This window comes from Pleurodeles waltl, chromosome 3_1, assembly GCF_031143425.1.
Source record: "Pleurodeles waltl isolate 20211129_DDA chromosome 3_1, aPleWal1.hap1.20221129, whole genome shotgun sequence".
Classification (NCBI taxonomy): Eukaryota; Metazoa; Chordata; class Amphibia; order Caudata; family Salamandridae; genus Pleurodeles; species Pleurodeles waltl.
In genome coordinates this window covers 401,636,100-401,662,266 of record NC_090440.1, presented here as the reverse complement: position 1 = coordinate 401,662,266, position 26,167 = coordinate 401,636,100, and the positions used below count along the sequence as shown (strand labels likewise).

Below are 26,167 nucleotides of genomic sequence, written 5' to 3'. Positions count from 1 at the left end.
TTCTCCATTGAAGCCTATGCGTTTTGGGCACCACTTTGAACTCTGCACCTGACCGGCCCTGAGCTGCTGGTGTGGTAACTTTGCGGTTGCTCTGAACCCCCAACGGTGGGCTACCTTGGACCCAAACTTGAACCCCGTAGGTGGTTTACTTACCGGCAAGAACTAACAAACTCTTACTCCCCCTAGGAACTGTGAAAATTGCACTGTCTAGTTTTAAAATAGCTATATGTGATTTATTTGAAAAGTATATATGCTATTGTGATTATTCAAAGTTCCTAAAGTACCTACCTGCAATACCTTTCATTAAAAGTATTACATGTAAAATTTGAACCTGTGGTTCTTAAAATAAACTAAGAAAATATATTTTTCTATACAAAAACCTATTGGCCTGAAATTGTCTCTGAGTGTGTGTTCCTCATTTATTGCTTGTGTGTGTACAACAATTGCTTAACACTACTCCTTTGATAAGCCTACTGCTCGACCACACTACCACAAAATAGAGCATTAGTATTATCTCTTTTTGCCACTATCTTACCTCTAAGGGGAACCCTTGGACTTTGTGCATACTATTCCTTACTTTGAAATAGTGCATACAGAGCCAACTTCCTACAACGTGGCAATATTACCATTTTGATGAGGGCTATGCAGCCCGCCACTGATAGCAGAAGGGTTTTCTAGAGCACTATTTGTGATCGCAGGGAGGTGACTGCATGGATGACATTGCCATCCAGGAGGTCTGCCGAGAAGTGGTAGATACATATGCCTAGATAACGGAATCTAGTGGGCTGCCTTGGTAGGGGAATTCCGTTGGTCTGGAGGGCAGGGTTAATCATGGTGGTGATGAATGGGAATAGGCACAACTTAGTCCAATTAACCTAGAAGCATATGGAAATCTATTGAGCATGTCTGGCTATCCCTGAGGTATCAGAGCATGTCATCTGCATAGAGTGACACGGAGTGGAGGCCATCACTTAGAGGTATTCCCCTGTGTTGGCCCTGCGCACGAAGGATATGAGCCAGTGGCTCCATTGCTAACAAGAAGAGGAATGGGGACAGTAGGCATCCCTGGTGGGTGCCTGTATGAAAATAGCCTCTTTTTAGCATGGTTACCCCCACCTTTTGCCTGGTTGTCACTGTGTTTGACTGTGTTCACTGGCATCCTGCTAACCAGGAACCCAGTGATTATGCTCTCTTCCTTCGAACTTGGTAACTTGTCGCATTTTCACCCCACATTTCGCATACTGGTGCACCCATGTAAGTCCCTAGTATATGGTACCCGGTTACCCAGGGCTTTTGGGTACCAGGGGATCCCCATGGATTGCAGCATGTATTATGCCACCCTTGGGGAGCCCATGCAAAGTGCTCTACAGGCTTGCAATTGCAGCCTGCGTGAAAGGGTGCATACACCCTTTTTCACCATGGTTCACTGCACCAAGTCACTTTAAGTCCCCCTTATGGCAGGCCCTCCTAGCCCAGAGGGCAGGGTGCAAGTACCTGTGTGTAAGGGCACCCCTGCAATAGCAGAGGTGCCCCCATGAACTCCAGTGCCATTTTCATGGACTTCATGAGTGCGGGGAGGCCATTTTATGCGTGTACTGCACATAAGTCACTACCTATGTCCAGCTACATAATTCTAACTCCGAAACTAGGCATGTTTGGTTTCAAACATGTTGTAATCGTACCCCAATACTGTTGCCAGTATTGGAAGTATGATTCCATGTATTTTGGGGGCTCCTTAGAGGACCCCCAGCATTGCTCCTACCAGTCTTCCAGGGTTTCCCAGGCAGCCCAAGCTGCTGTCACCCCTCAGACAGGTTTCTGCCCTCTTGCTGCTTGAACAGCTGTAGCCCAGGAAGGCACAACAAATAATTTTCTTTAGGAGAGGGAGGTAACACCCTCTCACTTTGCAAATGGGTGTTACATGGCTTGGGAGGGGTAGCCTCCCCAAGCCATTGGCATGCTTTGAAGGGCACATTTGGTGCCCTCCGTGCATAAATCAGTCTACACTGGGTGAGGGACCTCCAGCCCCTGCTCTGGCGTGAAACTGGACAATGGTAAATGGAGTGACCACCCCGGTGTGGTGCCCAGAGCTCCTCCAGAAGGTCCCTGGGTTCTGCCATCTTGAGTTCAAGGTTGGCAGGGACCTCTGAGAGCATCTGAGTGGCCAGGCCAGGCAGGTGACGTCAGAGCCCCCGCCTGATAGGTGCTCACCTGGCAAGGCGACCAATCCCCCTTTCCGGGCTATTTAGGGTCTCTCTCTTGGGTGGGTCCTCAGATTCAGCTTGCAAGAATCCAGCAGGACTCCTCTGCAACCGTACTTCGACTTCTAGCCACCGGAAACGTGACTGGACCCTCCAGGAGCCAACAATCTGCATCCACGAGGAAGACTGCTTGCAACATTCCATGCCTCCTTCCAGCTTCTGCAACATTTCCCCAGCTGTGCATCCTCTGAGGGCAGCAAGTCTTCAGTCTCAGCAGGCACCTACTGCAACGACGACCGGCTGCGTGGATCTCCTCTCAACCTGAGCTGGATGGATCCTGCATCATGCATGGGTAGTGGTCCGGGGTAGTCCTCTTGGTCCTCTCTGCCAGCTGTCGAACTTTGGTGGAGGTACGCCCTTGCCTTCTCACGCAGGACAGCACCGCCGTGCCCCATGTTTCTTGCAGCTGCCAAGACTTGTTTGCATCTCCTCCAAGGGATCTTCAGGCTACGTGTAGCTCCATCCCCTAGCACTCCTTCTTGCGATGCACAGCCCACTGTGTGGTTCTCCTGCGGCGTTGGACCCTTCTCCAGTCGTGCTGCGTGGGCTCTTCTGCGACTCCTGTGTCCCCATCCTGTGGAAATGTTGTGGGTGCTGCCTCTGCTCCTGTGGACTCTGTGTCGCTGAGGATCCCATGTGACTCCCTCTCTTGGGTTGAGTCCTCCTGGTCCTTGCTGGGCCGCCAGCAGCTCCACTTTCCGTCAATCGCAACATTTGCCTTTACCGAGGCTTGGTAGTGTAATCCTTGCACCAGAACCTGACTGCAATTCTACTTCCAGCATGGGACATCATCTGCATCCCTCAGGAACTCTTCACTGACTCCAGGGATGCAGTGCTGACCTTCTTCATATCACTGATGACCAACTCCTGCTATCTTAGACTGGTGGGTAGGGGCTCCTGCCCCCACTGGACTCTCCTGTCACTTCTGGACTTGGTCCCCTTCTCCCATGGGTCTTCTTCTTGTCCGGGTGTTGCATTTTCTTCTTTTCCTTCCTTTTGGGTGGTTTGGGGAAAATCCACTAACTTACTCATTTCTTCCTGGTCGCTAGAGGGCACTGTGGTACTTACCTTTGGGGTTTTCTAGTACACCCAGCTCCCCTCTACACATTTCACTTACCTAGGTGGGGGTCCTGTGTTCCCAAGCCATTGTTTTAGTAGAGGGTCACTATTGTCTAATCGCATTTGCACTATTTTCTACTACTTTCTATACCTATTGCTGATAACTGGTGTGTATATTTAGTGTGTTCGTTACTACCTATTGAAAGGTTGCCTCTCTAGTACTTTTTGGTATTGTGTCACTAAAATAAAGTACCTTTATTTTTGTAACACTGAGTGTTTTCTTTCATGTGTTTAAGTGCTGTGTGACTACAGTGGTATTGCATGAGCTTTGCATGTCTCCTACATAAGCCTTGGCTGCTCATCCACAGCTGCCTGTAGAGAACCTGGCTTCTGGACACGGCCTGCACTACACTAAAAGGGGAATCCTGGACCTGGTGTAAGGTGTAAGTACTTCAGGTACGCACCACTTACCAGGGCAGCTTCCTACTGTGCCCCTGTGTATCTCTAATAGAGCAGATATGAAGCGTCCTGTTTTTACTGCGGCCGAGGGTCTGGTGTACAGGAGTTTGACTTGGTGAGTAAAGCGAGAACCCAGTCCATAGTTAGTGAGCACCTCAAATACATAGGGCCACTCCAGGGAGTCAAAGGTCTTTTTTAAGTCGAGCACTAGGCACCCTGCACACAGTTATGCAACAAAGGCATAGTTGAGTACTAGGAAGAATTGGCGTAGGTTCAGAGAGGTGTTTATGGCTGGCACAATCCATTTTGGTCTGGGTGCTTTAATTGCGGAACCAGAGGGGCCAGTCTGTAGACCAAGATTTTGGCGAGTATTTTGTGTGCTGTTGAGAAGTGCCAGCGGTCTGTAGGATGCCAGCTCCTCCAGGTCTCTGCCGGATTTAAGCAGCGATGTGAATAGTGTTCAGGTGGAGTGGGAGGGAAGTCGGTAGCTACCATTGCCTTGTTGTATAATGTTTTCAGCCTGGTGGCTAGTAGTGCAGAGTGAGTCTTGTAGAATTTGAGCGATAGCCCATCCGGGCCTGGGGTCTTTGTGGTGGCTAGTGCTCGAATGGCTTACTGCACCTCTTTAAGCATGATGTCTTGTTGAGTTCCTCCCTTTGTTCTCGTGATGCACAAGGGAGGACCACATTTGCCAGGAAGGACTTGAGTTCCTCCGGTGTGGCAGTAGACATCAACTTGCACAGGGGTGTATAGTGACATGTAAAGGCTTCATGTTTGCTCCTCTGTGTGCGTATATGGGTCCCCAGCTGAGGTGAATGGAGAGGATTGGGTGCAATGATGCCGTTCCTGGTGGATCAGCCATGCAAGTAGCACACCTGACTTGTTGATTCAGAGTGTGTCTTCTCAGTGTGGTTGCATAGTTGAGTCACAGTAGACTTTCTAGCAATGCAGCATGCACACATTTCACCTGTCCCAGTCACTCCCTGCCAGCATCAGTAGATTGCTCCTGCCTCTCCAATCAAAGTAATGACTATTCTAAGCAGGAGACCTCACTGTCAATCTGGTAGCGCATGTTTAGGGCATTACAGCCAGTGTCCCCTGATTGCCACTTTAAAGGCATCCCACTCAATCAGGAGAGGTTACAGTGTCCGCATTGATGTCAAAATATTGCGTTATGTAGCTATCAAGGGATGCCCTGAATGGGGGATCTTCCAGAGCTGTTACCTTTATGTGCCATGTGGGGATGGAGGGAGGTCTCATTGTCCCAGCTCAGGCTCAAATGTTGTGGATTATGATCTTAGTGTGTCCTGTATAGGTAGTCAGTGTGCACAATATGTGGGTTCATGTTGGATGTGCTAACTAGGTGTTTTATTCAGATGTGTAGATCAGGGCGTGGGAGTAAAACGAGTAGACTCTTGTATGCCTATTGTACAAAAGCCAAATGTCAGTCCATTGCCAGTGCTACATCCAGTTTGTTAGTGCTAGTGCATTGGAGGGCGGGGGAAGGAAGGATCGGTGCAGTTCTACATTAAGGAAACTACTAAAGTCACCTCCCAGTAAATAGGGGAGACTATTCCAGCTCAACAACACTGCAGACAAGGGGCACAAGAACGCCTTTTGCTCAGAGTTAGGTGCATATATTTTTCCAAGTAATAGTCAGAGGCCCTCGAAGCAAGCCTTCTTCAAAGACATAAGAACCCTCTGTGTCAACTTCAGTGTTGTCTGCCAGAGATGGTTCCCCAGCCTTGAGCCACACCAGAAACCCCCTCCACTGCTTCTGCATCCGCAGAGCTTCTACCTGTGTGATATGGGACTCTTGAAAGATCGCTATATGCATCTTCCTGCGGCACATGTATGAGTAGACCGCATATCTGCGGGAGGGTGAGTGCATCCCTCGGACATTCCATGTTAGTATGTTAATGCCATTCGACATGGTGGCTGCTAAGTGGGTGTACAACGACCCCGGCTGGGTAAATAGGGTCAGGTTCAGGTTCGTGCATGGATTAGCGAAACAGGCATGTCCGTGAAACCATTGGAACACAACAAAGAAAAACTTAAAATACCATTGGTAGCAGAGATGCAATGGTATCCTGCCCAAACATATGAACTGCATGTACCAATGTAGAGGTCATGGGTGGGTGGGTGGTTGACAGTGTGTGTGATGTGTGGATGAGGTGCTCCTTCACCTGGTAGTGTGCTTGCAAGACCCCTTACTACTGGAAAACCTTGCACGTGCATGCTAAATGAGATGAGCCAGCCAGGTGGCAGGCCCCACAGGTGCGTGCAGCCCCCTGACGCATGGCCCGGAAGCGTGAGCGCAAGACTCACACCCACATCAACTTCACATTTTACAGACACGGCCGGAAGGATCTTCCTCACATTAAGTTTCACCCGGTAGTTCCAACCCCCTGCCCCCGGTTTGCCCTGCACTTGACCATGGTAGATCTAAATGAACTGCGCAGCTGGTGAGCGTGTGGGGCCTTCTTCCTGTGATCGTGTCTGCGTGTTGCTGCGGGTGGGTTGTGCCATATATTGTCTCTGTTTTGGGGCCATCGGTACTGTGTAGCAAGCATGAATGGTAGGATATGTAGGGAAAGAGCAGTAGAACAGAGCAGCGGCTCCCACCACCAGTGAGGTTAGTCCCTGTAAAGGAAAACAATATTGCAAGGCTAATTACATTATGACCTTGCAAAAAGGACCCTACTTGAAAGTTCCATCTCCGGGTATGTTCAAATTATATCGTCTGGGTTTGCGGAGTTGCTCTATGTGGTGTGTCTGAGCTTGGAGAGACAAGGGCAGATGACATGGAGGCCTCATTCCTGGTGTATTTAGTGCCCTGTTAGTTAGTGTCAGAGGGTGGAGCAGGATCCCAGAATGCTGCAGACACCTGCAACACCCTCCTCCTCACCTGTATAACCTTCCCCAGAGTAGGCAAACGTTGCGCCCGGGAGGCGATCGCTGTTCCCTAGACCTTGCCAGCTTCTGCAGGAGGATCTTGAGTTAGTGGTTTGTGTTTGTAACAGGGAGAACTCTGCACCACTGTGGTTCTCCAACCAATTCCATGCCTCTTTAGGGTCTGTGAAGAAGTGAGACTGACAGATGCCTGGACTTGGAGGCAAGCCAGAAACAGTAGCAAATATTGAATTTTGGAAAGATAATCCCTTAACAATAACATCTACTATTAGATTGTCCTACCCCTGGGCTTTGCGTAGAATGAGATAACATTCTCTATAATGCAGGAGATGAGCAACAAGCGTCCAAGGAAGGGTGCCAAGCGGGCTGCTGCGGGCGCACTGTGTGCTGGCGCTCAATAGAGAAGAAGGAGGAGAGATCCGAGGCGTGACCAAAGCTGCAAAATCATGCTTCAAAATAGGCCACAATGTTCTGGCCCTCAGCACCCTGAGGCTACACGGATGTTGTTTGTGTGAACGCCCCTCAGTGTCCTCTGCCCTCTCCTCCAACGTGAGTACCTGGTTTTGCCGTGCACAGATTTGGAACTGTGTCTCCTGGACCTGTGGTTGAAGTGTCACCATCGTTTGTTCTGCGGTGTGGACTTTGTCTGTGAGCTTGCGGTGATCATCCTTCAGTAGAGTGAGGTCCATCACTACTGTGTCTGATTTGCTCTCCACACTTTGGACCTCTCTATGGCTGCCAAGACTATGTCCAGCTTTTTCTCTAAGCTGAGGGAACTTATAGGAGCTGGTGGCCCCTGGAGCATTTCACTGAAGGCTGAGTTCCAGAGCAAAGATTCCCCACAGTTGCAGCCAGTCCAGCGACACCATCCAGTAGGGGAAGCGGAGCAGTCGCAGGAAATGGGCCCGCCAGTCGTTGCCATTGTGTCTCGCAGCACAAGCAATCAAGTAGTGCAAGCAGTCTGAATGGGGGTGCAATCCAACACCACTGTGGTCTCAGTAGCAGTTGTGGGGCAGCATGTTTGTCTCCCTCTTGTTCACAGTGTCTAGTTCGCAAAAGAAATCCACGCCGGGCAATTGGCCTGTCTGCAAGCGCCAGGCTGGCACTTATGCAGCCCAGTGCACAAGCAGCCCAACAGGCCAGACAGGGGCGACTCACACAACCGGGGTCTCTCTGTTAGCCGCAGGGGTGGTTGTTGTCTTCCAGGGTGCAGGCCCCGATGACCCACTCCATGATGGCACGCAGTCAGAGCCCGGTAGTGGAAATCCTGGCTGTCCTATGTGGGCAGTTCCTATTCCTCCTTTGACCAGCCGGAGAAGCGCTCGAATTCTCAGATCCAACCATGTGTGCAGAGTGCTCGCAGGGTGCCGCAAGACCAGGAGACCCCTCGCCATCTGGTGCATATGCAGGAGTTGCGGCCAGTTCACATGAAACGCCACCGTGCGCCCCCGGTCTATGCCTCGCTCCTCTGTGATCAGTGCCCTCAAGCCACCAGGACCTGGCTAATCCTCAACCCAGGTAACTCGTGTGTTGGTCCTCAGCAGCCCTCTGCACCCGTCGGCTCCCCAAGGCAACCACTCCGATATCCCCTGCGTGCAGGGTAGCTGCGGAGCACCCACACCTACCGCCCGTCTTGGGCTGATGATGCGGCAGGATGAGGGTCACTGCTATAACTTCCAGGCCCCATGGCCTTGTGCCACAAAGCAGGCGCTACTTCACTGTGCCACCCAAGGAATCTCTCAGCCACACCTGCTTTGTGGGCTGTGGAATTGCCTCAATTTCAGGCCTGTGGCTTGGCCCAAGCGCAGCCAAACCAGTCCTCTTTCACCCCAGCAAAAGAGCCCTGTTGGTGCCCGCCATGCACGGGGCAAAGGCCCTGTTCTGCAGTCATCAGCTGGAGCCACCTGGGAGTCACAGGTGCCCTCTCGTAGGTCCATCGGGGCTCTGCTGGCAATTCCTGCTGCTGCCATCCACTCGGGACAAATGCTGATACTCTCCAACAGCGACACATGCCATGGCTCCGGCGACCGGGCCTCAGCCATATACGGGACGGGCTGGGTCAGGATTCTGTTTTGGCAGCGTGGCCCCCGGTCTCAGGCCCCCACTTGGCTCCGTCCAACATCAGCTCCAGAATGGTCAATCGGCACTAGGGACAGGGTGTTATTAACGGATGCAGGAATCGGTACGTGGAGCGTGTGAGTCTATGGAAGATACCAGTGCTGAAGACCTGGAGTTACAGGTATGTAATTAATTTCTTTATAAGTTGGCCAAGTAAGAAGTATCTTATAAGCTGATAGAAGGGACTGATCTAGTTTCAAAACAATTATGATTGATATCTTCACTTTGTATAGCTTGTTACAAGTGGTATTGGCATTGTCCATGGGGTTATGAAAGGTTTATCTGGAAAGAACTCTTAGGATCAAGTATTTAGTACGCCCCATTGTTCTTCCATAGGCAAGATGCATTGTTCACAGTAAAGGGAACCATCCTGTTTACAAACCCAAACAAGGAATACCACCAGCAATGGTCAACATTGAAATGGGGTGTTAAACAGCATTTGTAAGACAATGTAAAATGTTAAAAAATAAATAAATAAAAAAGTCTTAAACCATCCCCCCCTGACTAAAATTAACTTGGCTTTAATTTTCATTCATGGCACACCTACATGGAGGCCATTAACAGTCCTATCTGGCTAAAAGAAAATGATTTTATACCAGTTGGTGCTAATAGAGATATTTTCAACACACACTCCAAATATTTCAAAATGGGAGGACTTGACCAACTGCCACATTTTCTTATTTATACAAAATGTAACATTCTTACCTAGGGCTGCAAAGAAATTTACACCAGTGTTCAAAAGTTCATTAAAAATGTGAAATTAAATATGTTGACCCTTGTGTGTTGTAGGGATTTGTTATGTTATTTTATGTTATGTTAAGTCAATTTATATAGTGCAGAGCTACCTTGAGGCCTCCCAGCGCTTCAGCAGAACCTATCGACAAAAAAAACAAGAGCTTAGTATAGCCATGTTTTCAGTAGCCGCCTAAAAATTAATTCCTGGTCAGTGAGCCGCAAGGATAAAGGCAGTGAATTCCATAGCTTCGTACCTAGATACGACAACGACCTACCACCCCATCTGGCCTTTTTTTACCAAGGGGATTGGTGCTAAAGCTGCTGATGAGGACATAAGGTGTCTCGAGGGCTTATAAAGCGAGGCCAGAGACTGCAGTTGTAGGGGCCCTTAGTCATTTAGGGCTCTATGTATGTAACATAGGGCCTTAAATTTGATTCGCTGCTCGACTGGGAGCCAATGCAGGGTATGAAATGCTGATTTAAATGATTCATGTTTGGGGATATTAAAAAGCAGTCTAGCAGCGGTGTTCTGTACCACTTGGAGTTTCCTCTTTACATACTTTGGAGACCCTAAAAATAGGACATTCCCATAGTCCAGACGAGAACTAATCAACGCCTGAATGATTGATCTCTTGGCCACAAACGGAGGGATTTTAAACACCTTCCTCAGGAGTCTGAATGTGCCAAAACACGAGGCTGAGGTTTTCTTTGCCTGTTGATCCAGGGCTAGCCATGGGTCACGCCAGATTCCAAGACTCTTAATATGTTCCTTGGGTGCTGGAAGCTCTCTCAAAGAGGGCAGAGCAGAGGAGGATGGCGTTAAAGGAACTTCGTAATGTTGACTTGCTGATTAAAGTAAAACAGAAACTAGGGCTTATAGTTCAAGACCAAAAGACTCTTGTTGGCTCCTGAATCTTAGCAAAGTGCATTGGAGTACAAACCTCTCACCCGCATAGACAAGAGTTCTAGGTCTACTTTTAGCTGGACTATTGGCTTTTTAGAGCACCATCAACGCAGTTGATACTTCAAGACCCAAATGTGGGCTTTGACTTTTATTCACACATATACTATTTGTATTAAACATTATTATATTTGTGTGAATAACCTTTGGCACTCTGAATGTCCATCAGTAACCCTTAAAGACAAGAGCTATTCATTTAATTGGGTAGTTTTTCTAGCTGTGCCAAACTTTGGGGTCCATCTAGGTCTGATTTCTTCTATTTTTCTATCTTCAAAGATAGATTTCTACAGGGGCCTGGTTGGTGAACAGATTCATGCATTAGTAGAGCAGATAGATCTGATTACAGGAACTTCTAGCTCAGGTGTTAAGATAGCATGTTCTTGTAGTATGGCCATATTTCTACAGTTATAGCTTTTCCAATGGGCATGGAGATATCGGCCCCTGCTTGATGTCATATCATATACATTTGGCCTAAATCAAATTTTTTAAGAAAAATGGATATGAATGACATAAAACTGGAATTCTGATTTATTTTATGCCAGCTTACCCTAATGCAGTTAGAGGGTTGATTTCTAAACCCCAGAGAGCTAGGGTTGAAACCTACATGTAGCTAATATTTTTGTGCAGAGAAGTGAATTTCTCTTAATAGACTTGCTGAACGCGTGCAAATGTTGAATTTTAACAAAGATTTTTGTATACTTGATAGGAAGTATTGGATATTGCTCGCCTGCTCTTATCGGAGCTAGGGACGCATAATGACTGTGAAATAGAAGAAAGGAAATCCAAACTGGAGCAGCTCAAAACGGTTCTGGAAATGTAAGTACAGCTGTCCAAGAGTATTTGATTAACTGCATATGCATGTTCAGCTTGCAAAGCCTGCACCTTCCGGGAAAGGGCAAGTTATTGAATTTAAGACATACATAAGCAATCAGTAAAGCCCTCTGCACACTTCTGTCCAAAGCCAGAATCATACAGCCACATTTACATGCTTGGCCAGAGTACAATACCTTTAAACATATGCTCACTAGATGACTTGGGTCCAGGTCACCTATGGAAACCTCAAAGCCTGTCATAAAGTAATGCTTTTACAGCCAGCATCACTACAAGGTCATAGTAATGGTAGACTACATTTTGGATGATTGCCAGTGACGACATATAAACATTAAACATAAGCCTTTCCATGTACCGCTTTAGTTTTATCCTTAAGGTCCAAAGTTTTGCAGTCACTTATTTTGCAGTCTCTGTAGTTTCAACAATACTTCTCCATACCAACATGAGGCAGATTGGTTGACAATGTATCATAAGTGTATCCCAACATGTAAATTTGTATGATCCCTGCTCCATACATTACCCCTGCTCTCTACAATGATAACCACTCCCTGCGGTTGTAAATTGATTGCTGTCAATCACCTTGAAACCCTTTTTCCACCAGTAGGAGCAGATTATTCTTCCACATTGGTACCCACCACTAGAAACCACTACATTCCCTCGCCTCAACATAAGACTACTTTTTCTTGACCACATTAAATGTGCAGTGGTTCAAAGTCCTGTATCACTTCCTGTCTCCTTACAATAGATATCTGATGACATTATTAAAACTTTACACGTCAGTAACAGATTTGTTATAATATCTGATATAACTCTAAATGTAAATAAGGGTTTGATGCCATGTGCAGCTGTAGATACACATGGCGTGCATAAGCTCGCCATCCGGGGTAGGGTTTGGAGTAGAACAACTTGTTTTTGTTCGAAGAAAGTTTTCGAGTCACAGGATCGAGTGACGACTCCTCACGATAACACTGCGCATGGGCATCGAGTCCTCTGTTTGATTGTTTTTCTCCGCCATCTGGTTCGGATGTGTGTTCCTCTCGCTCCGAGCTCTCGGCTCCAAGCAGTCTAAAAACTGTATTCTTTTCATCTTACTATTGTCATCGGTATTGTTTCTAAATACATATTCTTTAATAATTCAACTCTGTCCCTTTTTCTGTGCTCTGATTCAAATTTCTCGACCCTTTTGGGAACAGAAAGGCCCTCTCGGGCCCTCCTTGGGCCTACCTCTTCCCCGTGGTATTGAACAATGCAGCCCTGGTGGAACGTACTGCATTTCGATATTGCCCACGATGCTATTCAAAGTTGCCACATACTGACAACACCAGGTGTGTAATTTGTGTCATTCACCAGACCACAACAACCAGACCTGCGGAGCGTGCTGTTCTTTTCGGTCAGACAAGACCCTTAGAGATGGAAGGGCTCGTCAAATGGAAATGGTGTCTCGACAGCCAGAGGATACACCAGTCATTTTCGTCAACGAGAATGCGCAAAGAGACTTGGAACAAGAGGGGGTCTTCTCCATTCAGGATTCAGACTCTGATGTGCATTCGGACATCGAGAGTCAATCATTGCAACCCGCACAAACTGTAAGTAAAAAGGCCCCTTTTCCATTGGACAAAACAACCACAAAATAGGTCACCAGTCGGCCACTGCCTTCCAGTCATGGTCGGAGCCAAGAAACTTATTCGGATGCCTTGGATACCAGATCGGCACCAAAAAAAGCCAAAGATAAATCTTTTGTATTTACCTCCAGTACCTCCATTTCGGCACCGACAAAAAAAAAAACTATATGGTGCTTCAGTGCCAACCACTACGGCACTAAAAAGACAGCAGTCGGCTGATATTTTGGCACCGAAAATTTTCCATCCTAAAAAACCTTCGGAACTGAAAAAACACAAAAGACTTTCAGTGACTCTAGACAGTCTATAACATCACAAGTGGAACCAATTTTAGAAGTTATGGACGCTAGGCAGCGCCGACTTCAAATTCAATAGCGAACAGGGCGGATTATAACATCACCTCCACCACCATTAGAGGAAATGAACTTTTCAAGAAAGTCTTGATTCCTCTACACCTCCAAAGAAAATTACCAAAGAAAAGACTTATTTTCATACTCAAACAGCTGCACCTTTACCTACTTCTCCACATCATACTCCTCCACCAACATCTCCCCCTCATTCAGGATTCACACCACCTAGTTCTCCACCTGGTGGGTCTCAAGATATAGAGGATACATTAGACTGACAGGACGCCTGGGATGAGAACGATCCAGATCCTATTACACCCACCAAATGATCCAGATCTTTACCCAGCTAGACCTTCACCACCTGAGGTTTCCACATCAAACCAACAGGTTATATCTGCAGCAGCAGCATTTCATAACGTGCACATGTATACTGAGACAATAGAGGAAGATTTTTTTATTTAATACACTTTGTGCACCACATAAAAAAAAGTCAGTTCCTTCGAATGCTTTCAGGCATGCTCAGACATGCAGAAGAAATATTTAAAGAGCCTGTTAGAGCAAGGGCTATCACTCCTAGAGTTGATAAAAAGTACAAGGTTGCACCCACTGATCCTTTATATATAAAAGCACAAATTCTTCCAGACTCATGTTGCATCTACTGCACGAAAAAGTGCGAGTAGCCCGTCAACAGGAGACACACCTCCTCTTGGTAAGAAAAGTAAAATAATTAGATGCGGCAGGGAAAAGATTGGCAGCTCAAGCAGCCAATCACTGGAGAATTGCTATTGCTCAAGCTTTACTTTCCAGATACGACAGAGCTCACTGGGAATTTTTACAATACCTACCAGAAGAACATTGTAAAAGAGGGGTAGAACTTGTAAATGAGGGACAGACAATTTCCAATAACTCCGTTCGATGCACACTTGATGCTGCTGATACAGCAGCACACAGTATTAATATAAGTGTCATCATAAGGCGCCATGCATGGCTCAGATGTTCAGAGTGTAAACTGGAGGTACAGCAGGCAGTTTTAAATATGCCTTTTGATAAAGAGCAAGTGGATACCACACTTGAAAAATTAAATAAGGACAATCAAACTGCCAAAGCTATGGGAGCCGTAAAAGCCAGCACATGTAGGAGTAATTTTCATGGTGCAGGGATTAACAGAGGATTTAGGTAATTATTTCAGGAACATTCCACAAATCAAACTAAACCCACCTCTCAGTACACCAGAGATTACTTTAGAAGATCATATAGAGGAAACAATTATAAGGGAAGAGGAAAAACATCTACATCTATAGGTACCTCATCCGTCACTAAACAGTGATTTACCACAAACAATACTAACACACACCACTCCTGTAGGTGGAAGGTTACAACCTTTATACCCCCTCAAATTACCACAGATCAATGGGTACTTCAAATTATCCAAAATGGTTGTTGTCTGGAACTCACTTCCACTCCACCAAATATACCCCCTCGTCTCACAAAATCATCTATCTCTTCTCAAAGAAGTACATTCCCTTCTTCTAAAAGGGTCTATAGAACCACTACCATTGCAATACTAAGGAACAGGAGTTTACTCCCTGTATTTTTTAATCCCCCCAAAATATGGGTCTCTCAGACAAATATTAGATCTCAGACCCTTAAACCACTACATCCTATCAGAACATTTTCATATGGTCACTCTTCCGGATATTATTCCTCTATTACATCTAGGAGACTTCATGACAGCATTAGATTTGAGGGACATTTATTTTTACATTCCCATTCATCATGCACACCACAAATACCTAAGATTTGTAGTAGCAAGAAAACATTACCAATTCAAAGTATTACCATTCTGAGTCACAACTGCTCCCAGGATATTCACAAACTGCCTTGCAGTGGTTGCAGCACATCTCAGAAGGAAACCAATTCATGTTTTCTCTTATTTGGATGATTGGCTCATCAAAGCTAATTCGTTCCCACAGTGTCAAAAAGATACTCAAACTACAATTTGTCTCCTACGCTCTCTGGGATTCACCATAAAGTACATCAAATCTCATCTACAATCTCTCCAAACACAACCATATCTAGAATCTATCCTCAATACACAAATAGGAATAGCCTTTCCCAACCAAAACAGGGTCCAAGCTTTTCAGACATTAATTGCAACATTAAAACAGAACCAAACATACTCATTAAGAACTGTTATGAAACTGTTAGGAATGATGGCGTCTTGTATTGCCATAGTGCCTCATGCCAGACTTCATAAGCATCCTCTTCAACAATGTCTCTCGCGTCGGTGATCTCAGGCACAAGGTCAAATGTAACATCTATTGTTGTTGGACCCCCAAACTTATCTCTATCTACATTGGTGGAATACCACAAACCTTATGAAGAGGGTGGGGGGGACTATTGTTGACCCTGTGCTTTAGATTACTCTCACAACAGATGCCTCACACAATTGTTGGGGAGCTCATCTCCTCAACCTAACAATTCAGGGGACATGGAACGATATAATTGGTCTCTTCATGGGAGGAGCCAAAATGGCGGCCGAGAAGGACGCCTAATCGAGTGCTCCGTCTCAGGCTCGCCGACAATATCCGAAGGGTGCTCCTGGGGTGGCACTCGGCATCCGCGGGAGCGTTGACTGGGCTCGGGGGGGGCCGGGCCACAACGAAGGAGTCGATCGGCGCCGCGTGAGGCAACGCGGATCGGGCGGTAGCCGCGAGGTGCCTGGAAGATACAGGGAGGCTGCGGCGGCCGATCCTGAGCAGAGCGCGTCCTGCCTGCGAGGGACTAGAGCGCGGTGATTGTGCTGCTGCGGAGGGGGGCTCTCAGTAAGGGGGGATAGGCCTTGGCTCGGGCCCTCAGCCCTCCTTTCCCCCCCTCCCTTCTACCCGGGCCGAGTGAAGGCGGCCGCCCCGGCGCCCTGGCCCCTGGATGTGCCGCCCCAGCCTTTGCTACACGGCGAGTCCCCAGCGAAGGCCTTTGGGCTGCGCCCACCAGCCTCCAGCTGAGGGACATTAATAAGAACGTCCCTGCCCGAACGCGGGCGAAGGCGTGCAGCGCCGTACTGGTTGTGGTGCGCCCAGCCGTGGCGGTGACATCAGGGGCAATTGGAGACCGTGGCCGAGGCCCCTTGACCGGCACAACCTGAAGATTCCTTCCCCCTCCCGGCGGAGCCGGTATAGGGGGCTCGGCGCCTATGGGGGAACCGGCGGGGGGAGCGAGGGAGCACCCCTCCCCCCTCCTTGATCCTGCATCTGGGGAGCCTTGGCCGCCTCCCACCCCCCCTCTCCAGCCGGTGGCTAAAACAGCACGCAGAAGACACACAGGGGGCCACACGAGTGGGGATGCCTCGGGCCGCTGTGCGCCCTACAGTTAATGGCCGGCGGTATGCTCCACAGCTGCCTGGCCTGTTTGGAGTGAACATAAGAGGCCACGTGAGCACGAGATAGTCGAAGAGTCACAAACGGTGGGGCGAGGGGCGCTGCATCAGTGCAATTGGCTGCCTAAGTAATATTTAACAGTGCTGCGCAGCACCTCGGAAGGTCCCCAACATTAAAGCAAAATGGCCGGGAAATCCAAATCTGCGAAAAGTCAAGACCGAAATGCACATGGACGGGCATCTGGCAACCAACAGCTAATATCAACCTTACAGTCACTGGAAAGCACACTCAAAGCCCACTCCTCACAATTTGAAAAAGTGCTACAGGTGATCATGGACACTGGAAAATAGAATAGACACAGTATTGCAGGACTTGAACCTACTTAGAGTGGACCATCGCAAATTGGCTGAGAGAGTGAAATCAGCGGAAGAGGTGTTGAGTGAGCTGACTCCTACGGTCTCGGACAACCAAAAACAAATTCAACGCCTGGATGCAGAGGTGAAGACATTATGGAGACAGGCGGAGGGTAGATCCCGCCGCAATAACGTACGCTTCCTAGGATTCCCTGAAAAATCACTGGACCAAAGCTCGGAAATATCGCTAGAATATTGGCTAATCAAAGAAGTTCTAAATGGGGCCCCATCGAAGTTCTTCTCTGTGGAAAGGGCGTACAGAGTCCCGGGAAGACCTCTGGCCCTGGGCCAACCACCAAGACCGCTGATAGCCAGGTTCCTAAATTACAGAGTCCGCAATGCTATATTGCAGCAGTTCCGCAACAAAGGCCCATTCAGATATGAGGACTCGTTGTTAACGCTTACCCAGACTTTACTCAGGAGGTACAGAGACAACGTAACTCCTATGCCAAAATTAAACAACGGCTACGTGAGCATGACATCAAGTATGCCCTACTGTTTCCTGCTAAATTAAGAGTGATATCAGACGATCGCACCCACGTGTTTACCTCCCCAGAGGATGCCTGGGCGTGGATCCACACCAAAGGGCTCGCACGATCCCAGGAGGGCATTGACGAGGGCGAAGATTGGCTAATTTCCTCCACACGGAAGCGCACCAAGAAACGAACTAAGGGTCAACCCACTGAGAAACAGGCTGCAGAGGAAAGAGCGAAAGCTCTGAAAGAAACTCCCCTGCTAACACAGAACTCCTTCGAGGCACTCCGGACGTTCCCCGAGGACAGCTTGGAATCAGACTCGGCTAGCTCGGATTCTACATTAACAGACGTGCTAAAGGGTCCGAAGCTCACTCCCAGGTCTGCGGATGCACTGTGACTGTGAGCTGCTGAGTCACCCCTCCACTTGAACTGATTGTTAAACTTGAAGGACAGCATAGGACACCTATGTGCGCAACTAAACATTGGAGGATATTACTCCCGCCGCTGAGTATCTTTTGAACAATTTTCTTCTCTCCACTAGGTGCACTGTTTGAAGCAGCAGAATATGTGAGTGGGGGGGGGCAACCACCCCGGGAGCGTCCAACTGCATTTGCAGGCTAGGTCTGCGGAAGGATGTGAGCCCCGTAAAAGAGACACATCTGGTCGGTAAAATAGCTCCCCCACAGATATCCACATGGACACAGGTTTGTGCACACACCCGCGGGGTGTGTAGTTTATCACGAGTACATAGTTGGGTTAGGGAACCAGTTGGGGTGGTAGGGGGGGAAACAGTTAACTTGTACACTATAGGTCCACTCAAAACTCAGGGAACACTGCTGAGGCTGATGGGTCCAACTATAGACGCGGCATGGCCGGGGGGTGTCTGGAAGGGTTTAGTAAGCTGGAGTGTGTCACACGCAGATTCGCACGCTAGCACATGGCTCAAAATGCAAACCACATTCTACATCAATATGAAATAGTCACTTGGAATGTTAGGGGCCTGGGGACGCCGAGCAAAAGGTCCCGGGTACACGCACGCCTCAGGCACCAGGGCATACACATTGCCATCTTACAGGAGATCCACGTCCTGGACCCCGATTTACAGGAGCTGCGGGGTAAGCGGGGAGTACAGATCATAGGCACATCATACTCTGCCTTTGCTAGAGTAGCTTTGATATGGATAGCTTGAGGCATCCCTTATCTCCAAACATCGCACAGGATAGATCAAGGGGGCAGGTATGTGGCAGTGGAAGGTCGGTTAGACGGCAGACAGTTATCGCTGTTTGGGATATACGCCCCCAATAGCGCAACAGCTGAATTCCTGGGTACACTCACCCCAGCACTATTGGTAAACCCTGAAGCCCCGGCCATATGGGGCGGCAACTTCAATAGCATACCAAATCCGGTATTAGATAGGTCAAACACCCCCTCGAAAGGGACAGCAAACAGAAACGCCAGACACCCACTTCAGGTATGGCGCATGAAATACCCACAACAAAGGGAATACTCATTTTACTCAATACCACATAAGGTACATACCAGAATAGACATAATATGTGGACCCAGGACATTTGTACAATGGTTAACAGGACAGAATACTTAGCCAAGACACTATCGGATCACACACCGCTTAAAATAACACTGAATTGGGGTAGGAAGCGCCCAGCGATCCCCACGTGGACACTACAGGTGGAAGCTCTCCACGATCAGGCATTCACAGAGGAGCTAAGCACAGCACTGGAACAGTACTGGGAAACAAATGATGAATCTACAAACCTAAGAGCGGTAGAGTGGGATGCACATAAGGCAGTGGTCCGCAGCCATTGCATCTCAACCACTTGGGGAGTGAGACACACTCTACACGCAGAGGTCAGCAAACTGGAAAATAAATTGAGAGCATTAAAAATTGCAGTAGCGCGGAACGAAACACCCTACGCGGCGCTAAAAGAGGCGCTCACAGAGTACGCCGAAGCTGATACCAGACTCTGCTGACATGACCATAAATACCACTTAATGCGACTACAAACAGAAGGAGACAGATCCGGCAGGTTGCTGGCGTGGCTCCTATGTAAGGATCGGCAGCAGTCACCCATTGGGGCTATAGGGACAGGCGCAGGCACAATGGCTACCACGCAGGAAGAGATAAACGACATGTTCAGGGAATATTACACAAACCTATATACCAAACGCACAACATGCACAACCCAACAACTTGAGTCCTTCCTGGTGGGCTCACCCCTGGCGCAACTCTCACAAGCTGATAGGGAGACACTGGAGGCCCCTCTGACGCTGGGGGAATTAAACTTAGCCCTGGCGCAAATGCCCTGAAACAAAGCACCAGGCACAGACGGCCTCACGCTAGAATACTACTACACTTTTATGACACGCCTAAAGTCTCATTTGCTGAAAGTGTTCGAGGAGGCATGGGCCAACAAGATATTTCCCCCAACACAGAGAGAGGCAATGATAGTGGTTCTTCCTGAACAAGGGCGCGATCCCACGGACGTTAAATCTTACAGACCACTCTTGCTTCTAAACCTAGATTGTAAAATATTAGGTAAAATATTGGCCAACAGGTTAGCCCCCTGCATGCACACCCTGATACATGAAGACCAAAACGGGTTCATCCCAAAACGTAACACCTTTCTAAATATCTGGAGGTTGCTGAGCGTAATGGGAGATACTCTCCCGAACGCATACGATGAAATGGTGCTCTCACTAGACATCGAGAAGGCATTTGATACACTAGAGTGGGATTTCTTATTCGCCACTATGCAGCAAATGGGAATCGGCTCTAACTATATACACTGGGTACAGACATTATACACTAAACCACAAGCCAGGGTAAAGAACGGTGGGGTTATATCAGGTAGCTTCCCGATCAATAGGGGCACACGGCAGGGCTGGCCCCTATCCCCCCTGTTGTTCGCCATAGCAATAGAACCACTAGCCACGCGAATACGCGCGATGAAGGAAAGGTGGGGGATAATCAGAAATGGGCTTTATCACGCTATATCATTATATGCAGACGATGCCTTAATATATGTACGGAGGGGAAGAGAGAGAGGTGCTGCCCTCAGTAATATCGCTGCTGTCCGAGTACGGAGGGATATCGGGCCTAGTGGTAAACTGGGAAAAATTGTGCGTGTTCCCTCTAATCAGTTGGCTCCTGCAGAAACAAGAAAATGCCCCAGTGGGACGCCTGAAATGGTGGTTCGACACATTTAAATACTTAGGGGTCAACATATATCATAAAACAGAGGATTTTAGGGATGGCAATCTGGGGAGAGCACTGGCCTCCTTGAAGGGGTCGCTGCGATTCTGGAATAAATTACCACTATCACCCTGGGTAAGGTGGCCGTAGCGAACATGCTGATACTGCCCAGGTTACTATATTACTTTGCGGCACTGCCACTCATCGCCCCTTGGAGCTTCTTCTGCAATTTGAATGCTGTCTTACTGCAGCTCATATGGGGAGGGGGTAGGACGCGGGTCGCACTTTCCACGTTGCAGTGTCCAGTTGGCGCAGATGGTCTGGGTGCCCCTAATTTTGAACTTTCCTATGTGGCCACGCAGCTACAGTGGATACTGAACTGGATCCATAGGCCCGAGTCGGCGGAGTCCGCCTGGCTGTCGGCTCGACTTCAGGGGGCTCCCCTGCTCACATGGCTAACAAATAAAAAACCAAAAAGCGCGATCGACAACCCATTAATGGCAGTGGCACATGCATGCTGGGGGAGGTACATTAAAAAAGGACACAAGGACCTCCCCTATTCGCTGCTCATCCCACTGGATCGGCTCCCTGGTTGGGCCGAGACTGGGTCGCACTCGCCCGCAATCTGGTCGGAAGCGGGCATACAATCAGTGGGAGACTGCTTTGAGGAAGTTAAACTAATGTCATTTGAATCTATACAAGCCCTCACAGCAGTGAACCCGGGACAATTTTTGGCTTACCATGCCATATGCCACTCAATTAAAAAAACGTGGGCGGCTGGAGATCAAGAGCCAGAGATCTCTCCCACACTACATCATATGTTGAACTATGACACCCAAGCAAAAGCAGTGTCAAACCTATACAAACCCTTGAGTAAGTCCCCTGAACCCAACTTAGAAAAGGCAAGGGAGAGGTGGAACGCCGTCCTACCGGACCCGATTTCACAAGAAGAATGGTCAAAAGCCCTATACCACATCCGCGGGGTGTCAAGAAATCCCAGATTCCGCTAGACACAGTTCAATTACACACATCAAACCTATTTAGCGCCAGCTAGGATTAAACGAATGTTCCCTGGGTCAGACCCGGCCTGCCCTAGATGCAATGCCCCAGTGGCACAATTCTACCACATGGTCTGGGACTGCCCTCGGGTACAAAAAGAATGGACTGGGGTGGTAAAAGAAATCACAGAAATGATGAGACTTGTACTGGGAGTGGACCCCAAGTCCTGTCTGTTAGGACTTAGGACAAGGGAAAAAAACATAAACACCTACATCATTTTGTAGACCTGGCCTATGTGATGTACAAAAGATTGATAGCCATGAACTGGAAAGCACCCAACGCGCCTGATCTGAAAGCTTGGCACACCCTCACGGCTGCGTTGGTCCCGTACAGAGAATCAGGTACTAAGGAAACTAGCGCGGGAGGGTCAACAACACACAGGTTGTGAAGTATGGGAAACGCTAGCAGCTAAGCTAGAGGCAAAAAACGATGAGAAACCACCATGAACTGCGTAACAACACTAATACCCAGATAACTACTGTCATGCAGCTGTCCGTGACACAACACGCCAGTCGTGGACACATCCAATTCCATTTTCAACGCCCTACATCCACTGACAACTATATTAGCCACCAAATGTAGGACAACTACACAGAACTCACACATACGTAAAACTCCATCACACGTCATTAACATTCCAACAGAACGGCACCCCCCGACCATCACCAACAAGTAGCCCCCAGGAGGGACGAGGGGCCAATTTACATTAAGATATAAGACTTATCAGCCAGAAGCAGTAGACAAAAATACTGAATGATATAATTGGACCTAGATCTGTACATTTTGTTTAAGTTGTTTAAAGTTGTTCGAATGCAAAGGGTTCACTAGATCAACCGCATCCTGTTAATGTGATTATATATGCATGGTACAGAGATCTGTTTTGCAAATTTCAATAAAAATATTTAAAAAAACAAAAACATCTTCATATCAGTTACCTGGAACTAAAAGCAATATTCTTGGCAATGAAAGCATTCCTATTGCAGCACAAAACAGTGTTGATATGTCCAGACAACATGACTGCCATGTACTATCTTCAGAAACAGGGGAGGACACACTGTCAACAACTGTCCCAACTAGCACAAACAGTATGGAAATAGGATATTTGTCACCATATTCACATATTGGCACAATATCTCCCGGGACAGACAACCACTTAGCAGACCTACTAAGCAGAATGTATCAACAAACATACGAGTGGGAACTCCACCCACTAGTCCTTCAACAATACTTCAGAAAATGGGGAACACCTCAAATAGATCTGTTCGTGACAGATCAAAACAAAAAAATGCCAAAACTTTGCCTCCAGGCACCCACACCCTCAGTCCAAGAGCAATGCTCTATGGATCAATTGGTCAGGGATATTTGCTTACACTTTTCCCCCCTCTCCCACTCTTACCTTTCCTAGCACAGAAGGTAAAACAATCTTCCCTCAGCATGATCTTAGGGGCCACTACATGGGCACGTCAACCGTGGTCCATAACACTTTTGGAACTTTCATTTGTTCCTCATCAAAAGCTTCCCAACAGACGAGGTCTTGTAACACAAAAACAGGGACAGATAAGACATCCAAATCCCTAATCTCTCAACCTAGCGATATGGCTCGTGAAGTCATAGAATTTGGATATTTACATTTACCACAGGAATGTATGGATATGTTGCAATGATACTCGCACCACAATGAGAAGTCGTAATCCTTTATTCAACCCCTGCAGTTACATGAAACTGTAAGTAGTGTAACACCTCCTTCTGCCTCCACACCACCCGTTCGTATAACATTCTCCCTTAAATTCCAGTCTGTCTATTCTGTAATGGAACTTGAAACGCTACATTCCACATTCCATTATGACAGGATATCCTTAAACAAGCATGCAAACCTACCACCAGACAGTGCTATGCAGCAAAATGGAAACGCTTTGTTTGTTACTCTCAAACAAAAAACATTGACCTGCTTAAGCCAACAGTACAGGACACTGTACAATATTTATTACATTTACAAAAGGCAAATTTGGCCTGCACATCTATTTGTTTACATTTAGCCGCCATAGCTGCATAGCTTCAAAATAGACAACATATTTCTTTGTATAGGATTCCAGTTATCAAAGCATTAATGGAAGGACTAAAATGAATAATTCCACCAAGGAATCCTCCAGCTCTATATTGGAATCTTAGCGTTGTACTCACAAGGCTATTGGCTCCACCATTTGAGCCACTTCACTCCTGCCCCCTACTATTCCTTTTAAGGAAAGATGGAAAGTAGCATTTTCAATTGCTATCACTTCTCATAGGCGTGTCAGTGAGCTTCTGGCATTAACTTTAGAAGAACCTTTCTTTAAAGTTCATAAAGATTTTTTTTTATTTAGAACAAATCCAAAATTCCTTCCAAAAAAAGTCATTTCGCAATTTCATATTAATCAAACAATAGAATTGCCAGTTTTCTTCCCAAAAGCAGAATCGGTAGCAAAAAGAGCTCTACATACTCTAGATGTTAAAAGAGCGCTTATGTACTATATAGACAGAACAAAGCTTTTTAGGAAAACAAAGCAACTTTTTGTGGCTTTCTCCTTACCACACAAAGGAGATCCTATATCTAAAACAACTATAGCAAGATGGATAGTCAAATGCATTCAGACTTGCTATTCTTAAGCTAAGCAACAATTACCTGTACCACCTAGAGCACATTCCACTAGAAGAAAAGGTGCATATATTGCTTTTTTAGGTGACATACCTAGAGCAGACATTTGTAAAGCAGCAACATGGTCTACACCACACACGTTTACTAAACATTATTGTATAGATGTCTTTGCGAGACAACAGGCAAATGTTGGGCAAGCTGTACTTAAAACACTTTTTCAAACAATTGCAACCCTTGCACACTAGCCACTGCTTTATGGAGGGACTGCTTTATAGTCTAAGCACAGCATGTGTATCTACAGGTACACATGCCATTGAACGGAAAATGTTACTTACCAGTAGAGATCTCTTCATAGCATGTAGTGCTGTAGATTCACATGGACCCTCCCGCCTCCCTGGAAGTGTGTACAGGTTGCAATTTAGTCTTGTATATAAAATGTACATATGTAAATACATTGCATGGACATCTTTTCTATCTTACTGTATATTTTACACTACCTCACTCTCCCGCCTGCGGACAAACAATCTAACAAAGGACTTGATGCGCATGGACAGTATTCCCGAGAGGACGAGTCACTCGATCCCGTGACTCGAAAACTTGCTTCAAACAAAAATAAGTTGTACTACTCCAAACCCAACACTAGATGGTGAGCTTATGCACAGCTGTGAATCTACAGCACTACATGCCACAAACAGATGTCTACTGGTAAGTAACATGTTCCTTTCGCAGCATGGATCCTTTTCTGGATTCACATGCTGTTCATCATTCGGCCATCTAGTGGTCGGGTCCGGAACTGTCTGTTTTTAGTTTTTTCTTCTTTTTTTTTTCTTCTTTCTGGGCATCGTCAGCCACCAGTTGGTGCTTGGTCCATCCCCTGTGTAACGTCGGACAGCGCCCTGGAAGTTCCTGTGAGTGGTTGCCATCTTCAAATTCTTCTTTTCGTTGTTGGGTCTGGAAGCAAGAGGAGGCGCTTCGAAATTTTTGGGGACAATATAGAAGAGTCCAGCAAAAATCAAGGTTTTTGGGAAAAATCACAGAACAAGAGAAGGGAAGAGTGACAGAAAAGGGAACCGCCGGTCACATTCCCCGGCGAGGGGTGCCAGCGGAATTAATATGTGGCAGGAGAGTGAAGCAAGGTAGGCGTCATGGATAACACCTCCTTTAAATTCTGCCTGAACTGTCACCATAAATTCACCCAGTCCGGCCCGCACATTTCCTCTGCCTGCCGAAAGACCACGGGGACAAGGACTGCGAAGCCTGCACTGCATTTGTACAGAAAACGCTCAGGGTGCGCTGGAAGCAGAGAGAGGAATACCATGCAGCAATGCACAGCCAGAAACCTCAGGCGTCCCTGAAGGACCTAGGCCTATCCAGCGATGATGAAGAGCAGGTTGGGCTGCAGAATTCTCAAGGGGGATGCAGAGGAAAAAATGTGCGCAGAAGAAAGCGATGACGTACATCGAAAAGAGACTTAAGAATGTAAAGAAACCACCAAAAACTTTAGAGGACAAGATCCCTGAGAAAAAGTTGCATAAGGCAGCCTTGACATCCAAGAAAATGACGATCAAAGGTCATCCACAAACAAAGGAGGTTCATGGATCCCAGACCAGGGATACCATGGAATGCAGAGCATTGAAACAGACAAAAACATTCATGGGGAAGAAACACCACAAAGAAACCATTGCTGATGCAG

At 47.3% G+C, this 26,167-nt stretch overlaps 1 protein-coding gene across 15 annotated transcripts in view; it reads left to right on the top strand.

Annotated features, from left to right (window-relative positions):
* The window catches only part of PPIP5K1 (diphosphoinositol pentakisphosphate kinase 1), a 1,126,642-nt gene that overhangs the window by 420,837 nt on the left and 679,638 nt on the right, over positions 1-26,167 (top strand). For all 15 annotated transcript variants that reach the window (XM_069222621.1, XM_069222618.1, XM_069222612.1 and 12 more), the window contains one exon: positions 11,213-11,322. In XM_069222621.1, the coding sequence (XP_069078722.1) occupies positions 11,213-11,322 (110 nt within the window). The remainder of the gene's footprint in view (positions 1-11,212; positions 11,323-26,167) is intronic.